The sequence below is a fragment of the Pelophylax lessonae genome (genome assembly GCF_965119305.1).
Source record: "Pelophylax lessonae genome assembly, chromosome: 1".
Classification (NCBI taxonomy): domain Eukaryota; kingdom Metazoa; phylum Chordata; class Amphibia; order Anura; family Ranidae; genus Pelophylax; species Pelophylax lessonae.
The window spans coordinates 258,357,849-258,374,664 of record NC_138768.1 but is presented as its reverse complement, the minus strand read 5'-3'; the positions used below and the strand labels follow the sequence as shown (position 1 = coordinate 258,374,664).

At 41.1% G+C, this 16,816-nt stretch overlaps 1 protein-coding gene across 2 annotated transcripts in view; it reads right to left on the bottom strand.

The window, feature by feature from the left end:
* Positions 1-16,501, bottom strand: part of GOLGA3 (golgin A3) — a 147,837-nt gene extending 131,336 nt beyond the window's left edge. For both annotated transcript variants that reach the window (XM_082260173.1, XM_082260174.1), the window contains exons 1-2: positions 16,215-16,501; positions 12,543-12,849 (exon numbers count right to left, since the gene is read on the bottom strand). In XM_082260173.1, the coding sequence (XP_082116299.1) occupies positions 12,543-12,681 (139 nt within the window). In that variant the 5' untranslated portion in view covers positions 12,682-12,849; positions 16,215-16,501. The remainder of the gene's footprint in view (positions 1-12,542; positions 12,850-16,214) is intronic.
* Positions 16,502-16,816: the final 315 nt, after the last annotated feature.

The window sequence follows — 16,816 nt, the reverse complement described above, 5'->3', positions numbered from 1 at the left end:
AGGTTTGGATGAAAATGGACAGGCTATCCATTTTTATCCAATCACCCCATAGAGGAGAGCGGGACTCCGACAGGTCTGTCTCTGCACAGTGAGCAGAGATGGACCTGTCATCTGCCTGCTCAGGGGGGATCAATGGAGCGACTGCCACTGAGCAAGCGGAGTCCGTCAAAACGGATCCACCCTGTGTAAAAGCGGCAGAAAAGATCCATGCACACTGGCTTAAAAAAACACCAGTGCTCTTGGCAGAAAAAAAAAAAAAAAAAAACACACTCATTTTGTTTACTAAAGCCCAATTCAAATTGGTGATCTACATTTTGTTAGCGACAAAACAGACTATCGCTAAAGCCTGGAAGAAACAATTTGTTTCCTTTGAGGAAGTTTACTAGCAGATCGAGTGGATCTTTATCAATGAAAACTGGCCAGCATCCTGCTAGACACGAAAAATAAATTCTCCCAGATATGGACCCCGTGAACACAATATGCCCATCCGTCACGGTCCATGGAGAGCTATAACTTATTATATTAGACGAGAATTTGGGTGCTGGATTTGGGCATTCCCGAAGCTCACTGTCCTCCCACTTACCCCACCTCCCTACTGTGGACGTGCTTCCTTTCTATTTCTTATTTCCTTGTTGCAGATCATGTTGTTTATTCAGACTATGTCGTGATCTACTTATTGTTTTGCGGCTCATTGATACCTACTCTAACTTGCAGGCTACAAGTTTTGTTTATTAAAGTGGAAGCAAACCCTCCTATCGTTTTCAGCCAAGGAAGCTTCCATCTTGGCCTCTGTTTAATCTTCAATTGCCATTAATGCTGCACATGTGATCAGTTATGACACCAGCTATTGGATGGTTTGACAGTTTGGTTGAGAGCACCACCAATGTGAAAGTTAGCATTTCCGGCATGCCAGAAATGTGACTGTTTTTTTAAACTATTAAATCAATGGGTTTAATCCTGCATTAATATGCCATTTAAAGCTTGGAACCTTTCCATTTTTGGCAGCTACGTTCCAGCTAACATCTTTGCAAGTTCAAAAAGTTTTCGTAAGCCATGTACTAGCATTTAGGATCATTTAGCGTTTTCCTCTGGCGGCTATGGAAAATGATGGTTGGGCGCAGAATTCTTGAGAGTAAGTAATATTTGGCAACAAGATCTACACAAATATGTAAGCAAACAATACAATATTACTATTGCAAATGATAAAAACATTAACTTTTAGAAGGATTCCCCATGGATGTGAGGAAAGCCACTGATGGTTGGTAAAACCCCTCCTGTGGAATTCCAAGTGAAAACATGTTTAACTAAAGGGAGGTGGGCTTTGGCTGGGAACATGAGGGGGCATTCTGGGGAGGTGAGGCCTACCTGTTACTGGTATATTGTCATAGCAGAGGGAGAACAGAGTTTGAGAAAATGGGTATCCAGGGGGAAAATGAAAGCCATTTGGTACATACGAATGTACACGTGTTAGACAACAAGTCTATTGCAGTGTGGTATAGTAAGCAATATGGGCATTGGGGTTGGTAAAAGAGAGGGGAGGAGGGCACATACAGTCCAACCCATTGGGTAATGGTGTAGTGAAACAGGGGGTACACAACCACCTTGCAAATGAGGGGAACCTGCATGTCTAGACCCAGGCTTAATGTAAACATTAGGTCACCAAGCTAGATGTCGGTTATCGTGTGCTAGTGAGAAGCAAAGGTGGAATTAAAGGCACAAGAATAAGACCTTACTTGTCTAAGAATTATTAGGTAATCAAGCAAGTCAAGGGTCTGAGAAAGGTATCTTGGGTTTTGGTTATGGTCTGTGAATCGTAAGGAGTAGAATACTTACAGGTCCAGATGGGGACTTCGATAAAGGTTTAGTTCTGGACAGCCGAAGAACACTGAAAGTAATGCCGCCAGGACTCGGCCCCTTGCTTTGTGCGGTTTTTGACTTCTCATGGATAATGTATGTATGATAGCGCCTTTGACAGTCTACTTTTGAAATTTAAAGATGACGTCTCCCTACCTTGCAGAGTCTTGATTAGGTGGGCACTATCAGTTTCAATATGTATGGAAGGTTTTCTGTCTAAGATCTCATAGAAAATTCCCTTTAACTTTGGGAAGGGGTCTTTGCGGCTTGTAGGCTTCTAAGCCCTCTCTAAATGACTGGGAAGGTAAGAGTTCTGTTTGAAAGGGTAACTCCACTTTCACAGAAAAACAAATAGCTATTAAAAAATAAAAAAAAAGAATGATATAGTAAACACAACTGCAGCACAAGTCATATTGTATTTGAATGTTATTAAAAATTACCTTTCTATTTCAATCTGCAGCTCTGTAATTTTCTGTAAAATTCAATGTAATATGGTTACCTGGAGGTGTTCTAAACACAGAGTGTGTACAGAATACCCCCAAAAAATATTATTTCCTGCTTGTGTGATTGGCTCACTGATTTTCCCAGAAGTCTGCACTAAGATAAAAGTCAGATTTCAGGCATTCCTTGTAACAAAACTGTAATTTTTTGGTGAGATACTCCCAATAGGAAATCAGGACTATAGTAATATGAGGCCCTGTCAATTACCTCATTAGAGCCCTGCAGGTGCTGCAGCTGACTGATAATTATAAAACCACTCACCTACAGATTAACTGTGCACATGTGAAACAAACATAGGTTTCTTGAGAATAACAAAAGGTAGGAATCTGCAACAAAGTTTGTTAAAAATCCCTGCACTGTACATAGATCACCCAGGGGGGAAAGTTTTTTTTCGACAAAAGTGGAGTTACTCTTTAAGGGCTTTCAAACCCTGGCCCAGGTATGTTGTCTCAGATTTATGGTTATCAGTGTTTCATTTAAAAGCATTTTCCACTCTTAAAGCAAATTGTTCCAGGGCTGCTTTTGTAGGTTTTGAGGTCCAACCCAGTCATCGTTGCCAATGTCTGATGTAGAGACCTGGGACCTAGGCAAGTCATTGTAGAGGGGATTTCTCACCTTGTCTGAAGGTTACAGTTGGGGTATCTGACAATGGCATTATGATCTCTCCCACACTTGGATGCTGACCACTCTGACTCCAGTTAGCAAAAGAATGAGTCTTTGGCCCCCTTTTAAGGTTTTGATGTGTGCTGTGCGAGGTTCTCCTTTTAGTAGGCATGGTGTTGATAAAAGTATTTGTGTCCCCAAGATAAAAAGGAGATTAGGACAGGCAAAGCAGGAGTCTTGGAAAGATGCATCCTTACCTGTGCATGCCCAAGACACGCCCCCTCATATAATTTTTTTTTTTTTTTAGCAAAATTAGGTCTCCCTTTAGGCCAAATATAGTAGTATATTAACGCTTACTTCATCTATATATGCTGCCTGTAACACTGACCCTCTTACATCATCAGTTAAACTTGTTTATCGATGTCAAGAATCCAGATTTAGTTTGTTGCTCAGTGGAATGATGCAAGTTGGTAAACATACAAACCAACAACTAGCAATTTCTAGGGCTACATTTATGAAAATAGAGTTATTGAGAGATGGCCAGGATCAATGGTGTCCTGAATGTTGAGAAATATAGGCAGATAGTTATCCATCATGCCATACCACCAGGGAGGCTCGTGATTGACCCCAAATTTATTCTGTAGCAGGAAACTACCCCAAACATATAGCCAATGTCATTAAGTAATTTTCAGTGTAAAGAAGAACAAGGAGTCCAGGAAAAGAGCCCTGATCCCAACACCATCAGGTCTGTCTGGGATTACACGAAGAGACAGAAGTATTTGAGGAAGCCTACATCCACAGAGGATCTATGGTTAGTTCTCCAGGATGTGTGGAAACTAAAAACTACCTAAACTTTGGCGCAGTACTGTATATGTGTATATCTACACACAGTATCTGATGAAAGTGAGTACACCCCTCACATTTTTATAAATATTTTATTATATCTTTTCATGTGATAACACTGAAGAAATTATACTTTGCTACAATGTAAAGTAGTGAGTGTACAACTTGTATAACAGTGTTAATTTGCTGTCCCCTCAAAATAACTCAACACATAGCCATTAATGTCTAAACCGCTGGCAACAAAAGAGAGTATATCCCTAATCCCTAAGTGAAAATGTCCAAATTGGGCCCAATTAGCCATTTTCCCTCCATGGTGTCACTTGACTCGTTAGTGTTACAAGGTCTCAGGTGTGAATGGGGACCAGGTGTGTTAAATTTGGTGTTATCGCTCTCACTCTCTCATACTGGCCACCGGAAGTTCAACATGGTACCTCAAGGCAAAGAAATCTCTGGGGATCTGATAAAAAGAATTGTTGCTCTACATAAAGATGGCCTAGGCTAAAAGAAGATTGCCAAGACCCTGAAACGGAGCTGCAGCATGATGGCCAAGAGCATACAGTGGTTTTACAGGCCAGATTCCACTCAGAATGGGCCTTGCCATGGTCGACCAAAGAAGTTGAGTGCACATGCACAGCGTCAAATCCAGAGGTTGTCTTTGGGAAATAGACATACGAGTGCTGCTAGCATTGCTGCAGAGGTTGAAGGGGTGGGGGTCAGTTTGTCAGTGCTCAGACCATACGCCACACACTGCATCATATTGGTCTGCATGGCTGTCACCCCAGAAGAAAGCCTCTTCTAAAGATGATGCACAAGAAAGCCTTCAAAAAAGTTTGCTGAAGACAAGCAGACTAAGGACATGGATTACTGGAACCATATACTGTGGTCTCATGAGACCAAGATAAACGTATTTGATTCAGATGGTGTCAAGCGTGTGTGGCGGTAACCAGGTGAGAAGTACAAAGACAAGTGTGCCTTGCCTACAGTCAAGCATGGTGGTGGGAGTGTCATGGTCTGGGGCTGTATGAGCGCTGCCGGGACTGGGGAGCGACAGTTCATTGAGGGAACCATGAACGTCAACATGTACTGTGACATACTGAAGCAGGACATGACCCCTCCCTTCGTTGACTGGGTCGTAGGGCAGTATTCCAATACGATAATGACCCCAAACACACCTGCAAGGCAACCACTGCCTTGCTAAAGAAGCCGATGGGGAAAAGGTGATGGACTGGCCAAGCATGTCTCCAGACCTAAACCCTCAGGGCCGGCCTTAGGTGTTCAGGCACCCTGTGGCGCCCCCCATCCTCACCCCTCGCCCCCTGGTCACCTAAACATACACAAAGAGGAAAGAAATATTTGTAACAAATAAGATTTGCAGTTCCTTTGTAGAGTAATTTGGCAGTTGCTGTCAAGGGTTTGAACAGAGGTTTCTATTTTTCTGACCTTTGAGAACACAAAACATAACTGATAAAACACAGCCTGTTGGGTGACCGGAGAATTCTTTCCCTGGTGAAGAAAACACCCTTCACAACAGTTGGCCAGATCAAGCACACTCTCCAGGAGGTAGGTGTATGTGTGTCAAAGTCAACAATCAAGAGAAGACTTTACCAGAGTGAATACAGAGGGTTCACCACAAGATGTAAACCATTGGTGAGCCTGAAAACAGGAAGGCCAGATTAGAGTTTGCCAAACAACATATAAAAAAGCCTTCACAGTTCTGGAACAACATCCTATGGACAGATGAGACCAAGATCAACTTGTACCAGAGTGATGGGAAGAGAAGAGTATGGAGAAGGAAAGGAACTGCTCATGATCCAAAGCATACCACTTCATCAGTGAGGCATGGTGGTGGTAGTGTCATGGCGTGGGCATGTATGGCTGCCAATGGAACTGATTTATTGATGATGTGACTGTTGACAAAAGAAGCAGGATGAATTCTGAAGTGTTTTGGGCAATATTATCTGCTCATATTCAGCCAAATGCTTCAGAACACATTGGACGGCGCTTCACAGTGCAGATGGACAATGACCCGAAACATACTGCGAAAGCAACCAAAGAGTTTGTTAAGGGAAATAAGTGGAATATTATGCAATGGCCAAGTCAATCCCCTGACCTGAATCCGATTGAGCATGCATTTCTCTTGCTGAAGACAAAACTGAAGGGAAAATGCCCCAAGAACAAGCAGGAACTGAAGACAGTTGCAGTAGAGGCCTGGCAGAGCATTACCAGGGATGAAACCCAGCATCTGGTGATGTCTATGCGTTCCAGACTTCAGGCTGTAATTGACTGCAAAGGATTTGCAACCAAGTATTAAAAAGTGAAAGTTTGATTTATGATTGTTAATCTGTCCCATTACGTTTGGTCCCTTAAAAAGGGGGAGGCACATATACAAACTGTTGTAATTCCTACACCGTTCACCTGATTTGGATGTAAATACCCTCAAATTAAAGCACATCGTGTTTGTTTCGTTTCAAATCCATTGTGGTGGTGTATAGAGCCAAAAAGATTAGAATTGGGTCGATGTCCCAATATTTTTGGACCTGACTGTATATACACATATATACAAACACACTTTTGGTTTTCCCCCCTTTCAATTTTATATTAGATAGGTTTGAAAGTAGGCATGAACAAACTGATGTTGTATATATTGGTGACAAAATAGTAAATAAAGTTTGCATCCTCCCATTTTTGGCATTTAAAAGAGAAAAATCTAGTTTTGCTCACACACATTTTGACTGTCTTATTCAAAAGGACATAATCCTTTGGTAGACCACACCTTACAGTTTCTCTTACTTTTATTTTTTTTTCGACCTTTACACCATAAGCAACAAGAAACACCAGACTGAAACCTGTACATTTATGGTGGGATGGTAAAAAAAAATTCTGATTAAAAAAAATGCTTAAGGATTGTAAAGATACAATAAAAAAAGGGTAAATTATTTTATACCATTATAAACTTCAAAGTTGCTCAGTTAATAATTAGGAAGCAAGCTGCACAGTTGGAGTAGGTGTAACCCTGCTTTATAGGGTCAGTTCAGCCAAAATTACAATTTTAGTAGATGCTGGAACACTAAATTACCTAACACTTTTTTATATCTCAGTTTGTCTTGCTCTCCGAAAATGTTCCAACCACAAGAGTTTCAGAATTTATTAGTAATCTCAAAATACATCTCAATGCTGTGTACAATTAATGAACACGAACACAAGACAAATCATCAAAACATCTGCTATGAGGAAGACAGCCCTCAGTGGATCAATGTGGGAAGCTTGAGTGGTCCAGGTAATACCAGCAAATCTTCATTGCACAGTACAAAAATAAATATAATAATAAAATAGTGGGGTATATGAACCATGTGTTACATTCCTGCCTGTATGGGGTATAACAACAGACAACCAAGGTTCTACCTCCACCCATGACGACCAACCAAAAGTGTTTCTAATTGGCTAAGCAGCACTACACTGGAATATCAAAACATTATCATGACTCATTTTTATTTATTTTTTATTTAAAAAGACTAATAAATGCTGGTTCTCACTGCACCAGCATTACATTTTGTCCCAGACAAAATGCATTTGTAGAAGAAAAAATCCTCTCCTGATATCTGCAAGTATGGTATTAATTGCAGGTCCCTTGTAGAGTAATTTGGCAGCTGCAGTCAAGGGTTTGAAGAGGGGTTTCTATTTTTCTGACCTTTGAGAACACAAAACATAACTGATAAAACACAGCCTACATAAACAAATTCATCTTCAAAGTAAACCTGTTTAAAATTGTATTTATGTACAATTATACAACTTATACAACTGTACAACTTATGCCTCACAGCAGGCACCTGCAAATATTTCATTCATAGAGCACCCCAAACCCAGACATGTACTACTTGCAACTTAAATGGAAGCTGTGATGTCCCCACATCTGACAAAGTTCTGCACGGCCAACCTCTGACTTTAGCAAGGGGTCTATTGAAAATTGTATCCGTTTCCCTCTGAGATTACACTACAGTTTAAAATTTTCTTCATTTGCCTCAAATATGGTAATGATTCAAATAAAAAAAAGTGTTTATTCATACACTGTAAAAAGAAACTTACACAAACTAGTATAGGTTTACAAGTTAAAATGAAATGAAAGCATCAAGAATCAATTGTTCTGCTCAAGTACATCATGACCTTTTAAAGGATATCCTTAAAGTGGAAGTTCAGCCTAAAACTAAAATCTCTAAATCTACTCGCAGCCACAATCTAACACTAAGCTAATTGCCCTGTAAAGCAAAAATTGCTATACATACCTTTTCTTAAGCCAATCTGGTCTGGTCTCCAGTGGTGGAAGCTCTGTGCAGGAGACAGCCGACAGCGGCTGGGAAATGCCTGGGAAGTGATTTCACCCATAGAGTTACTATGAGGCCTCCATTGCCAGCTGCCTCCTCTGCACCCACCTGCACAGAGAAGCCACCGCTGACAGCTCATCGTGGGACTGGACAGAAGCTTCAGAGAAGGTATGTATAGCAACTTTTGCTTTACAGGGCTAGATAGGTTAATCTTAGATTGTGGCTGTAGATTTAGAGATTTTATTATTAGGCAGTACTTCGACTTTAAATAATAAAAATCAAAAAGTGTCAGCACTGCTGTAAAAATTTTGTTAAATGTACTTCTACTTTAACCACTTGCCGACCGGGTCATAGCCGAATCGGCCACAGCACAGTCAGCTTATTCTGGGAGGGTGTAGAATGAGGTCCTCCCAGAATTGCACACACACAGAGCTGTCCGTGCTCGCCGGGTTCTGGGGACCCGGCGCATCACGGATCGTGGAAAGGGCCAATGACAGCGGCCCTTTACCATGTGATCAATCTGTCCAATGACGGAGCGATCACTTGTCAACAAACCTGCGCATGTTTGGTTAATTTCTCTCCTCGCTCACTGTACACAATGATCAGTACAGTGTGCGAGGAGAGGAGAGAAACTGCAGCTGCAGCCATCCTCTGCCTCCTTCATACCCACATTATGCCTGTCCATGCCTCATCCGTGCCCCAACAGTGCTCATCCATGCCACGCCAGTGCTCATACATGCCACATTGCTCATCCGTGCCACGTCAGTGCTCCTCAATGCCACGTCCATGCCACATCAGTGCTCATCCGTGCCACATTCATGCCACGCCAGTGCTCATCCGTGCCACATCCATGCCACGCCAGTGCTCATCCGTGCCACATCCATGCCACGCCAGTGCTCATCCATGCCACATCCATGCCACGCCAGTGCTCATCCGTGCCACATCAACGCCACATTAGTGCTCATCAGTGCCACTACAGTGCTTATCAGTGCCTCACATAATTGTAATGGGAAGTCAGGAAATGATGGTGCTCCCTGCATGTTGGACCTCTGTATTTAACTAGGCTGTGGAAAAGTGTCACACATGTGGTATCACCATACTCAGGAGGAGTAGCAGAATGTATTTTGGGGTGTCATTTTTGCTATGTACATGCTATGCGTTAGAAATATCTTATAAATGAAAAAGCTTTGTGTAAAAAAAAAAAAAATGCGTTTTCATTTTCTTTCCACATTTTCCAAAAACTTGTGGAAAAAAAATGACATGTTCAAAAGACTCATTATTCCTCCTTGATTATGTGTTGGGATGTTTGCTTTCCAAAATGGGGTCATTTTGTGGGTGTATCCATTGTCCTGGTGTTTCAGAGTCTTCAAAAGTGTGATAGGTTGTCAGGAAATTATGTGTGTAATTTTTGCTCCTAGAACACCTGGAGGTGCTACTTGGATGTTGGACCTCTGTATGTGGTCAGGCTGTGGAAAAGTCCCACACATGTGGTATCCCCATACTCAGGAGGAGTAGCAGAATGTATTTAGGGGTGTAGTTGCAAGTATGCCAATAAAGTGTGTGAGAAATAACTTGGTAATATGACCATTTTGTTTTTGTTTTTTTAATAAATTGATCAAACCCAGGGTTGTAAAAAGAAAAAGAAACACTGCATCCCCCCCATCCCTGTACATGTGTGCCATATCACCAAGATGAATAACTCACTGCAGTAGAGTAGACCAACATACAGGGCTAGGGATATTGCAAATCCTACTTTAAACCATGTACACTACTAAGGAAAACAGTTAAATAATTGCACGATCAGAAAAGGAGCTTTTTGAATACGTTCTTTACACAAACTATATACAGAATACCCCATAAATATGACAAAGTGGTTGTATTACTGTCATGCATTCCATGCGTGAAGGTAAAAAAACTAGTGTACAGAGGAAACACCCCCCCCCCCAATACTTACCTGAGCCCCATCTTGATCCAGTGATATGCAGGAGAGCCTCGGCTGTTCTGGGTCTCTCTCCCCCCCCCCAATGGCTCCCACTACTGTCAATCACAGCCAGTGAGCCAATGAGGAGAGAGCAGGAGGGGGGTGTAAATGGACACACAGAGCAGTGGCTCTGTAGCCCCCACAGCAAGCAGCTTGTGGGCACTTGGCAGGTGGGAGTGGCCAGGAGTATCGGTGGGAGACCAGAGAAGAGAAGGACCCAGGCTCCTCTGTGCAAAACTACTGAACCACTGCACAGAGCAGTTATATATACATTTTAACCGCTTGCCGACCGCCCCCAGTATATTTACTGCGGTAGTCAGCCCCTCCTGGGCAAAGCGATATAGTACTACGTCGCTCGCCCAGGAGCCTGCAGAGGGCGAGCGCACGCCGCCAAAGGCGCGACCCCGCTCATTCACGGACAACCCCGCGCGAGTGACTGGCGGCTCCGATGTCCGCCGGCCACTCGCGATCTCCCGCTGGAGAGGGAGAGAGGCAGGCGGCTGATGCAAACAAAGTCGCCTGTCATTCTCCCTGGTGTAACTGCAGAGATCATATGATCCTGCTACGTAGGATCGTATGTCTCTGTGGTTACATCACAAGCCACACCCCTTTACAGTTAGAATCACGCCCCTAGGGACACACTTAACCCCTTGATCACTAATAAAGTTAACCCCTTCCCTGCCAGTGTCATTTTTACAGTAACAGTGCATATGTATAGCACTGATTACTGTAGTAATGTCACTGGTACCCCCAAAAGTGTAAAAAATGTTAGTCAGGGGTCCGATTTGTCCGCCGCAATCCCGTCAAAAAAAAAAAAAATCGCAGATTGCCGCCATTACTAGTTAAAAAAACAATAAAAATGACATAAATCTTTCCCTTAGTTAGTAAACGCAATAACTTTTGCGCAAACCAATCAAAATACGCTTATTGCGATTTTTTTTTACCAAAAATACGTAGCAGAAAACAAATTGGCCTAAAATGTTAAAGAAATATAGATTTTTAAATTTTTTTTGGGGAATTGCATATAAAAAAAAAATGTGAAAAATATTGTTATTTTTTCAAAATTGACGCTCTTTTTTTGTTTATAGCGCAAAAAATAAAAAATTGCACAGGTGATCAAATACCACCAAAAGAAAGCTCTGTTTGTGGGGGGAAAAAAAAGGATGTAATTTGGGTACAGCGTCGCACGACCGCGCAATTGTCCGTTAAAATAACGCAGTGCCGAATCGCAAAATAGGGCCTGGTCTTTGAGCAAGAAAATCCTCCGGGGCTTAAGTGGTTAAACTGTGTTAGCCTTAACTTCTACTTTAAAGTAGAACTATAGACAAAAACGTCATTTTTTTTTTCTATTTTGGATAGAGCAAGGGAGGGATACAACCCCTGTCAAATATTTTTTCATTATCGGTGTCCCGTTTTGGAGATTTCCTTTGACTTCCTGTCCCATATCCAAACAGGAGGTGAGAGGAAATCTCTGCAAATCTCTGGGAATCCCTTGGGGGTCCCCATTGGAAGATTTCCCCTCTATTACCTTTCTGGGGACAACCCAAAATTTGGGATTATCTTTACTTTCACTTTCAATAATGGTAAATAGGACAAATAGAGAGGATGATTCTGCTTAACCGGGGCATAGACAGCAATAAAACCTGACAGGGGTTCTAATCCCTCTCTACTCTATCCAAAGCTAAAATAAAAAAAAAAAGTTTTGCCTTTCGTTGTACTTTAAGTTCCAAAATTATGCCCCATTTCTCCTCAGCCAATTCTGTTGGTATGTAAGTTATGATAAAAGTGCATGAAGAATGGCTATGTCTATGGACTCCCTAGCAATGCTGCACTTATTAAAAAGAAAACTTACATTTTTTTTTATCAGCTTCAGTGCTGTCACGTGATCTGCAAGCTGCTAGTTTCAAAAGAAGCTACCTACAGAAAAGTGTTGTAAAGACGTCATTGAATTCCCCATGTATTCATACTAAATACCAAAATACCCTGTTATGTTGTCTTTTGCATTATTTACAACAAGATATGTAGGTTTTTCTACACTTGTTTATATCAAGTGATCAGAAACAATGCAATACATTCAGCCTACGTTCACATTAGGTCGCTCTGACTTCGGGGGCGACCTGTGAAGTCACGTGCAGCGCGACTTTCGGCGCGACTTGCACGGACTTCATAACATGAATGTCTATGCAAGTCGCCTCCAGGTCGCCCCGAAGTAGTACAGGACCCTTTTTCTAAGTCGGAGCCACTTGTGTCGCTCCTATTAGAACGGCTCCTGTACTACACAGTGGGAGCGTGAGGACCGCGACTTGTCAGGCTGACAAGTCGCCTGACAAGTCGGATCAATGTGAATGGACACTCAGTCTTATTTTACAAAACCATGCTAGAAAAATGTTCTAACATCATCTTATCAGAAAAGGATTAAAGGGCAAATCAATGCAACTCACCAATATTGCTATCACCACTAAGTGATATGTTCAGCACAGCTCTAGCATCAACAAGTCCATCCTGCTTGAGAGGAGTCCCAGTATCAACAACTGTGCCAGACTGGACACCAGGAGGGTCAGATCCAGGCTGCGTGCTCATATCTGCAACTTAATGTATATGGGGTAATCACTTGTGTTTGCTTTAAAATGAATAACTCTCCAATATTCGCTGTATTTCCATAAGCCAATGGATGAGCATGGTGGAGTGGCTTCCATATACAGACTGACAACACAAAACTGACTGTCAGTCCATCACTTTATTAATGACCTGAAAGACAAAAAAGCATTGTATTGTAAAAGAAAGAAAAATGTATGGTTGCACAACTTGTATACTAGATAATTACAGCTTTCACATTCAACAGTCTTAGCAACACGGTAATCTTAAACAAGTGCATGTTTGCTTTCTCACAGGGAAAAATCATGTCATTTAAAATAATACACATGCAAAAAAAAAAAACCAAAAAAAAAAAAAATCAGGATTACAATTGTAGAACTTTTGCAAAACTAGAGACCTGCAATTTCTTAGCTTTACTTGCAAAAAGTCATCAGTAACTCACTAAAGAGAAATTACTAAATCTGGGACGGACAGGATCTATGCAACCAATCAGCTTCTAGCATTGGTTCTCAACGTTTAACTGAAAAGCCAATTGGTTACTATACACAGCAGCTCCAGTTTCAGTAAATTCCCCTGACTGTATGATTATACAACATAAAATGTATAGCAGCTGCAGTTAGTTGCCTGAAGCTTGATACACGTGCAGAAACTCTTGTAAAACACCTGCAAAACGCCAGATGTGTCACTTTTTATGATGTACTACGGAAATGTGACAATATCATGAACACAGGATACACAGAAGGTTCTGTGGGAATGTTCTAGACATAGGGTACATAGAAATATCTGTGCTAATCTTTTGGACATAGGGTATATAGAAATATCTGTGCTAATCTTTTGGACATAGGGTATATAGAAATATTTGTGCTAATCTTCTGGATATAGGATACACAAGAGGAACACTGGGGCAGAATTACTAAAACTGGAGCACACAGAATCTGGTGCAGCTGTATATAGTAACCAATCAGATTCTAACTTCAGCTTGTTTAATTAAGCTTTGACAATAAAATCTGGAAGCAGGTAGGTTAATTTGCACAGCTGCACCAGTTTTAGTAAATCTCCCCCCTAGATACTAATACAGTGATTATGCACAGTGGAATGTAACAGAGTTATAGGACTGCCATCAGTCAGTGCTAGAGATAAAAGACCCTTAGGGGTATTTACTGAAACGAAAGCAGTGTGAACAGTAACCAATCAGCTTCTAGATTCGGCATGTCCAGTTTAACTTAGAAAATGAAAGCTAGAAGCTAATTGGTTACCACGCGCAACCGTTGCAGATTCTGTTTGCTCCAGTCTTAGTAAATTCCCCTCACAGACATTAAATGAGACATGCACTATACACAGGAAAGCCTGGTCACACTGCTCTCTCTGTCAGTCTCTGCTATGTGAGGATGTGGCAGGGGAGAGAATGCCAAGTTCTGCTCAAAGCGTCTGTCACTATCCGGCTTGATGGCATGACACAGAAATTAAAGCTCTGCATATAGAATGAATGCCATGTAGTGGGCTCTGTATAGGGAATAAATGCTCCGTAGAGGAGAGGGCTCTGTATAGGGGAAGAGGGCCCTATATATAGAATGAATGCTCTGTAGAGGCTTCACATCAGAAATGAGGGCCTTGTATATAGAATGAATGCTTAGTTGAGGGCTCCACATAGGGAATGAGGGGTCTATATTGAATGAATGCTCTGTAGAGTGTTCCATATAGGGTATGAGAGTTCCGTATATGAAAGGAGGGCTCTGTATATAGAACAGTAGGCTCTGCATATAGACTGTTGGATCTGCATATAGAATAAGGGCCCTGTTTATGGAGTGAGGGTTCTGTATAGAATGAAAGCTCTGTATATAGAATGAAGGCTATGTTTATGGAATCTGTGTATAGAATGAGGGCTCTGTATATAGAGTTTGGGTTTTGTATATAGAATGAGGGTTCTGCAAAAAGAATGAAATATTTGCATATAGAATGAGCGCTCTGTATATGGATTAAAAGCTCCGTATACAGAATGAAAGCTCTGTATACAGAATGAAAGCTCAGAATATAGACTGAGCGTTCTGTATATAGAATGAGCGCTATCTTTATGGAATCTGTAGATAGAATGAGGGCTCTGCATATAGAATGTGCACTCTGTATATAGAATGAGCGCTCTGTATATGGATTGAAAGCTCCGTATATAGAATGAAAGCTCCGTATATAGAATGAAAGCTCCGAATATAGAATGAAAGCTCCGAATATAGAATGAAAGCTCCAAGTATAGAATGAAAGCTCCAAGTATAGACTGAGCATTCTGTATATAGAATAAAAGCTCTGTATATAGAATGAGCGTTATCTTTATGGAATCTGTATATAGAATGAGGGCTCTGTATATAGAATGAAAGCTCCGAATATAGAATGAAAGCTCTGAATATAGAATGAAATCCTGTATAAAGAATGAAAGCTCCGAATATAGAATGAAAGCTCCGAATATAGAATGAAAGCTCCGAATATAGAATGAAAGCTCAGAATATAGAATGAAAGCTCAGAATATAGAATGAAAGCTCAGAATATAGACTGAGCGTTCTGTATATAGAATAAAAGCTCTGTATATAGAATGAGCGCTATCTTTATGGAATCTGTATATAGAATGAGGGCTCTGTATATAGAATGAAAGCTCCGAATATAGAATGAAAGCTCTGAATATAGAATGAAATCCTGTATAAAGAATGAAAGCTCCGAATATAGAATGAAAGCTCCGAATATAGAATGAAAGCTCAGAATATAGAATGAAAGCTCAGAATATAGAATGAAAGCTCAGAATATAGACTGAGCGTTCTGTATATAGAATAAAAGCTCTGTATATAGAATGAGCGCTATCTTTATGGAATCTGTATATAGAATGAGGGCTCTGTATATAGAATGAAAGTTCCGAATATAGAATGAAAGCTCCGAATATAGAATGAAATCCCGTATATAGAATGTAAGCTTCAAATATAGAATGAAAGCTTCGAATATAGACTGAGCGTTCTGTATATAGAATAAAAGCTCTGTATATAGAATGAGCGCTATCTTTATGGAATCTGTATATAGAATGAGGGCTCTGTACATAGAATGAGCACTCTGTATATGGATTGAAAGCTCCGTATATAGAATGAAAGCTCTGAATATAGAATGAAAGCTCCGAATATAGACTGAGCGTTCTGTATATAGAATAAAAGCTCGGTATATAGAATGAGCGCTATCTTTATTGAACCTGTATATAGAATGAGCGCTCTGTATATAGAATGAGCGCTATCTTTATGGAACCTGTATATAGAATGAGGGCTTTGTATATAGAATGAAGGCTAAAAAGAATGGAAGGCTGGAATCTGTATATAAATTGAAAACTCTGTATATAGAATGAGCACTATGTATATAGAATGAAAGCTATGTTTATAGAATCTGTATATAGATTTAGCACTCTGTCTAAGGAAATAAAGAATGAGAGGTGTGTATAGGAAGAGAAAGCTCTGTATAAGGAATGGAGACTCTGTATATGGAGGGGGTCTCACCGTAGTGTATGCAGACCCAGCTCCCCTGGCTCCTGTCACTCCAGTCCCAGCTTCAGCTTGTCCCCCCAGTCGGCCTCTCCCATTAGACGTGGCTCTCAGTGACCGGTCCGGTGTCTCTTCGTTTTCCTTCCCCGTTGAAACAAGTCCCACACGGAACCATAGTGCGGTGCGGCAGCTGCACGTCTGACAGACAATGACAGTGCCTGTCACATTCCGCTCTGAGCTCCAGCTGAAGATGAATAGAGCACACAGTGGCACCCAGCTATTGACAATAACGCCACGTTCCACCAAATATTAATCATCCTTGTTTCCGACTGAAAGTCAGCGGGTTGCACCAACAACTTCCGGTGACAGCTAGAAGAAATGTAGTGTTTGTGAGGTTGGCTGTCAATGTAAACATTAGAGGTATTTTGGGTACGCTTTTTACATTTCAAGCTTACAAAGAGAAGGGGGAATAAACATTGATGTTCTATGACGTAAACCATCATGTACAGTAGACACGGATAAGTCAGCGCTAACTTTAAAAGATTCATAGATGTGACTTTCTTATGTTCATTTGTCAATACATTACAGTAGAACTATGGGCAGAACTTTTTTTTTTT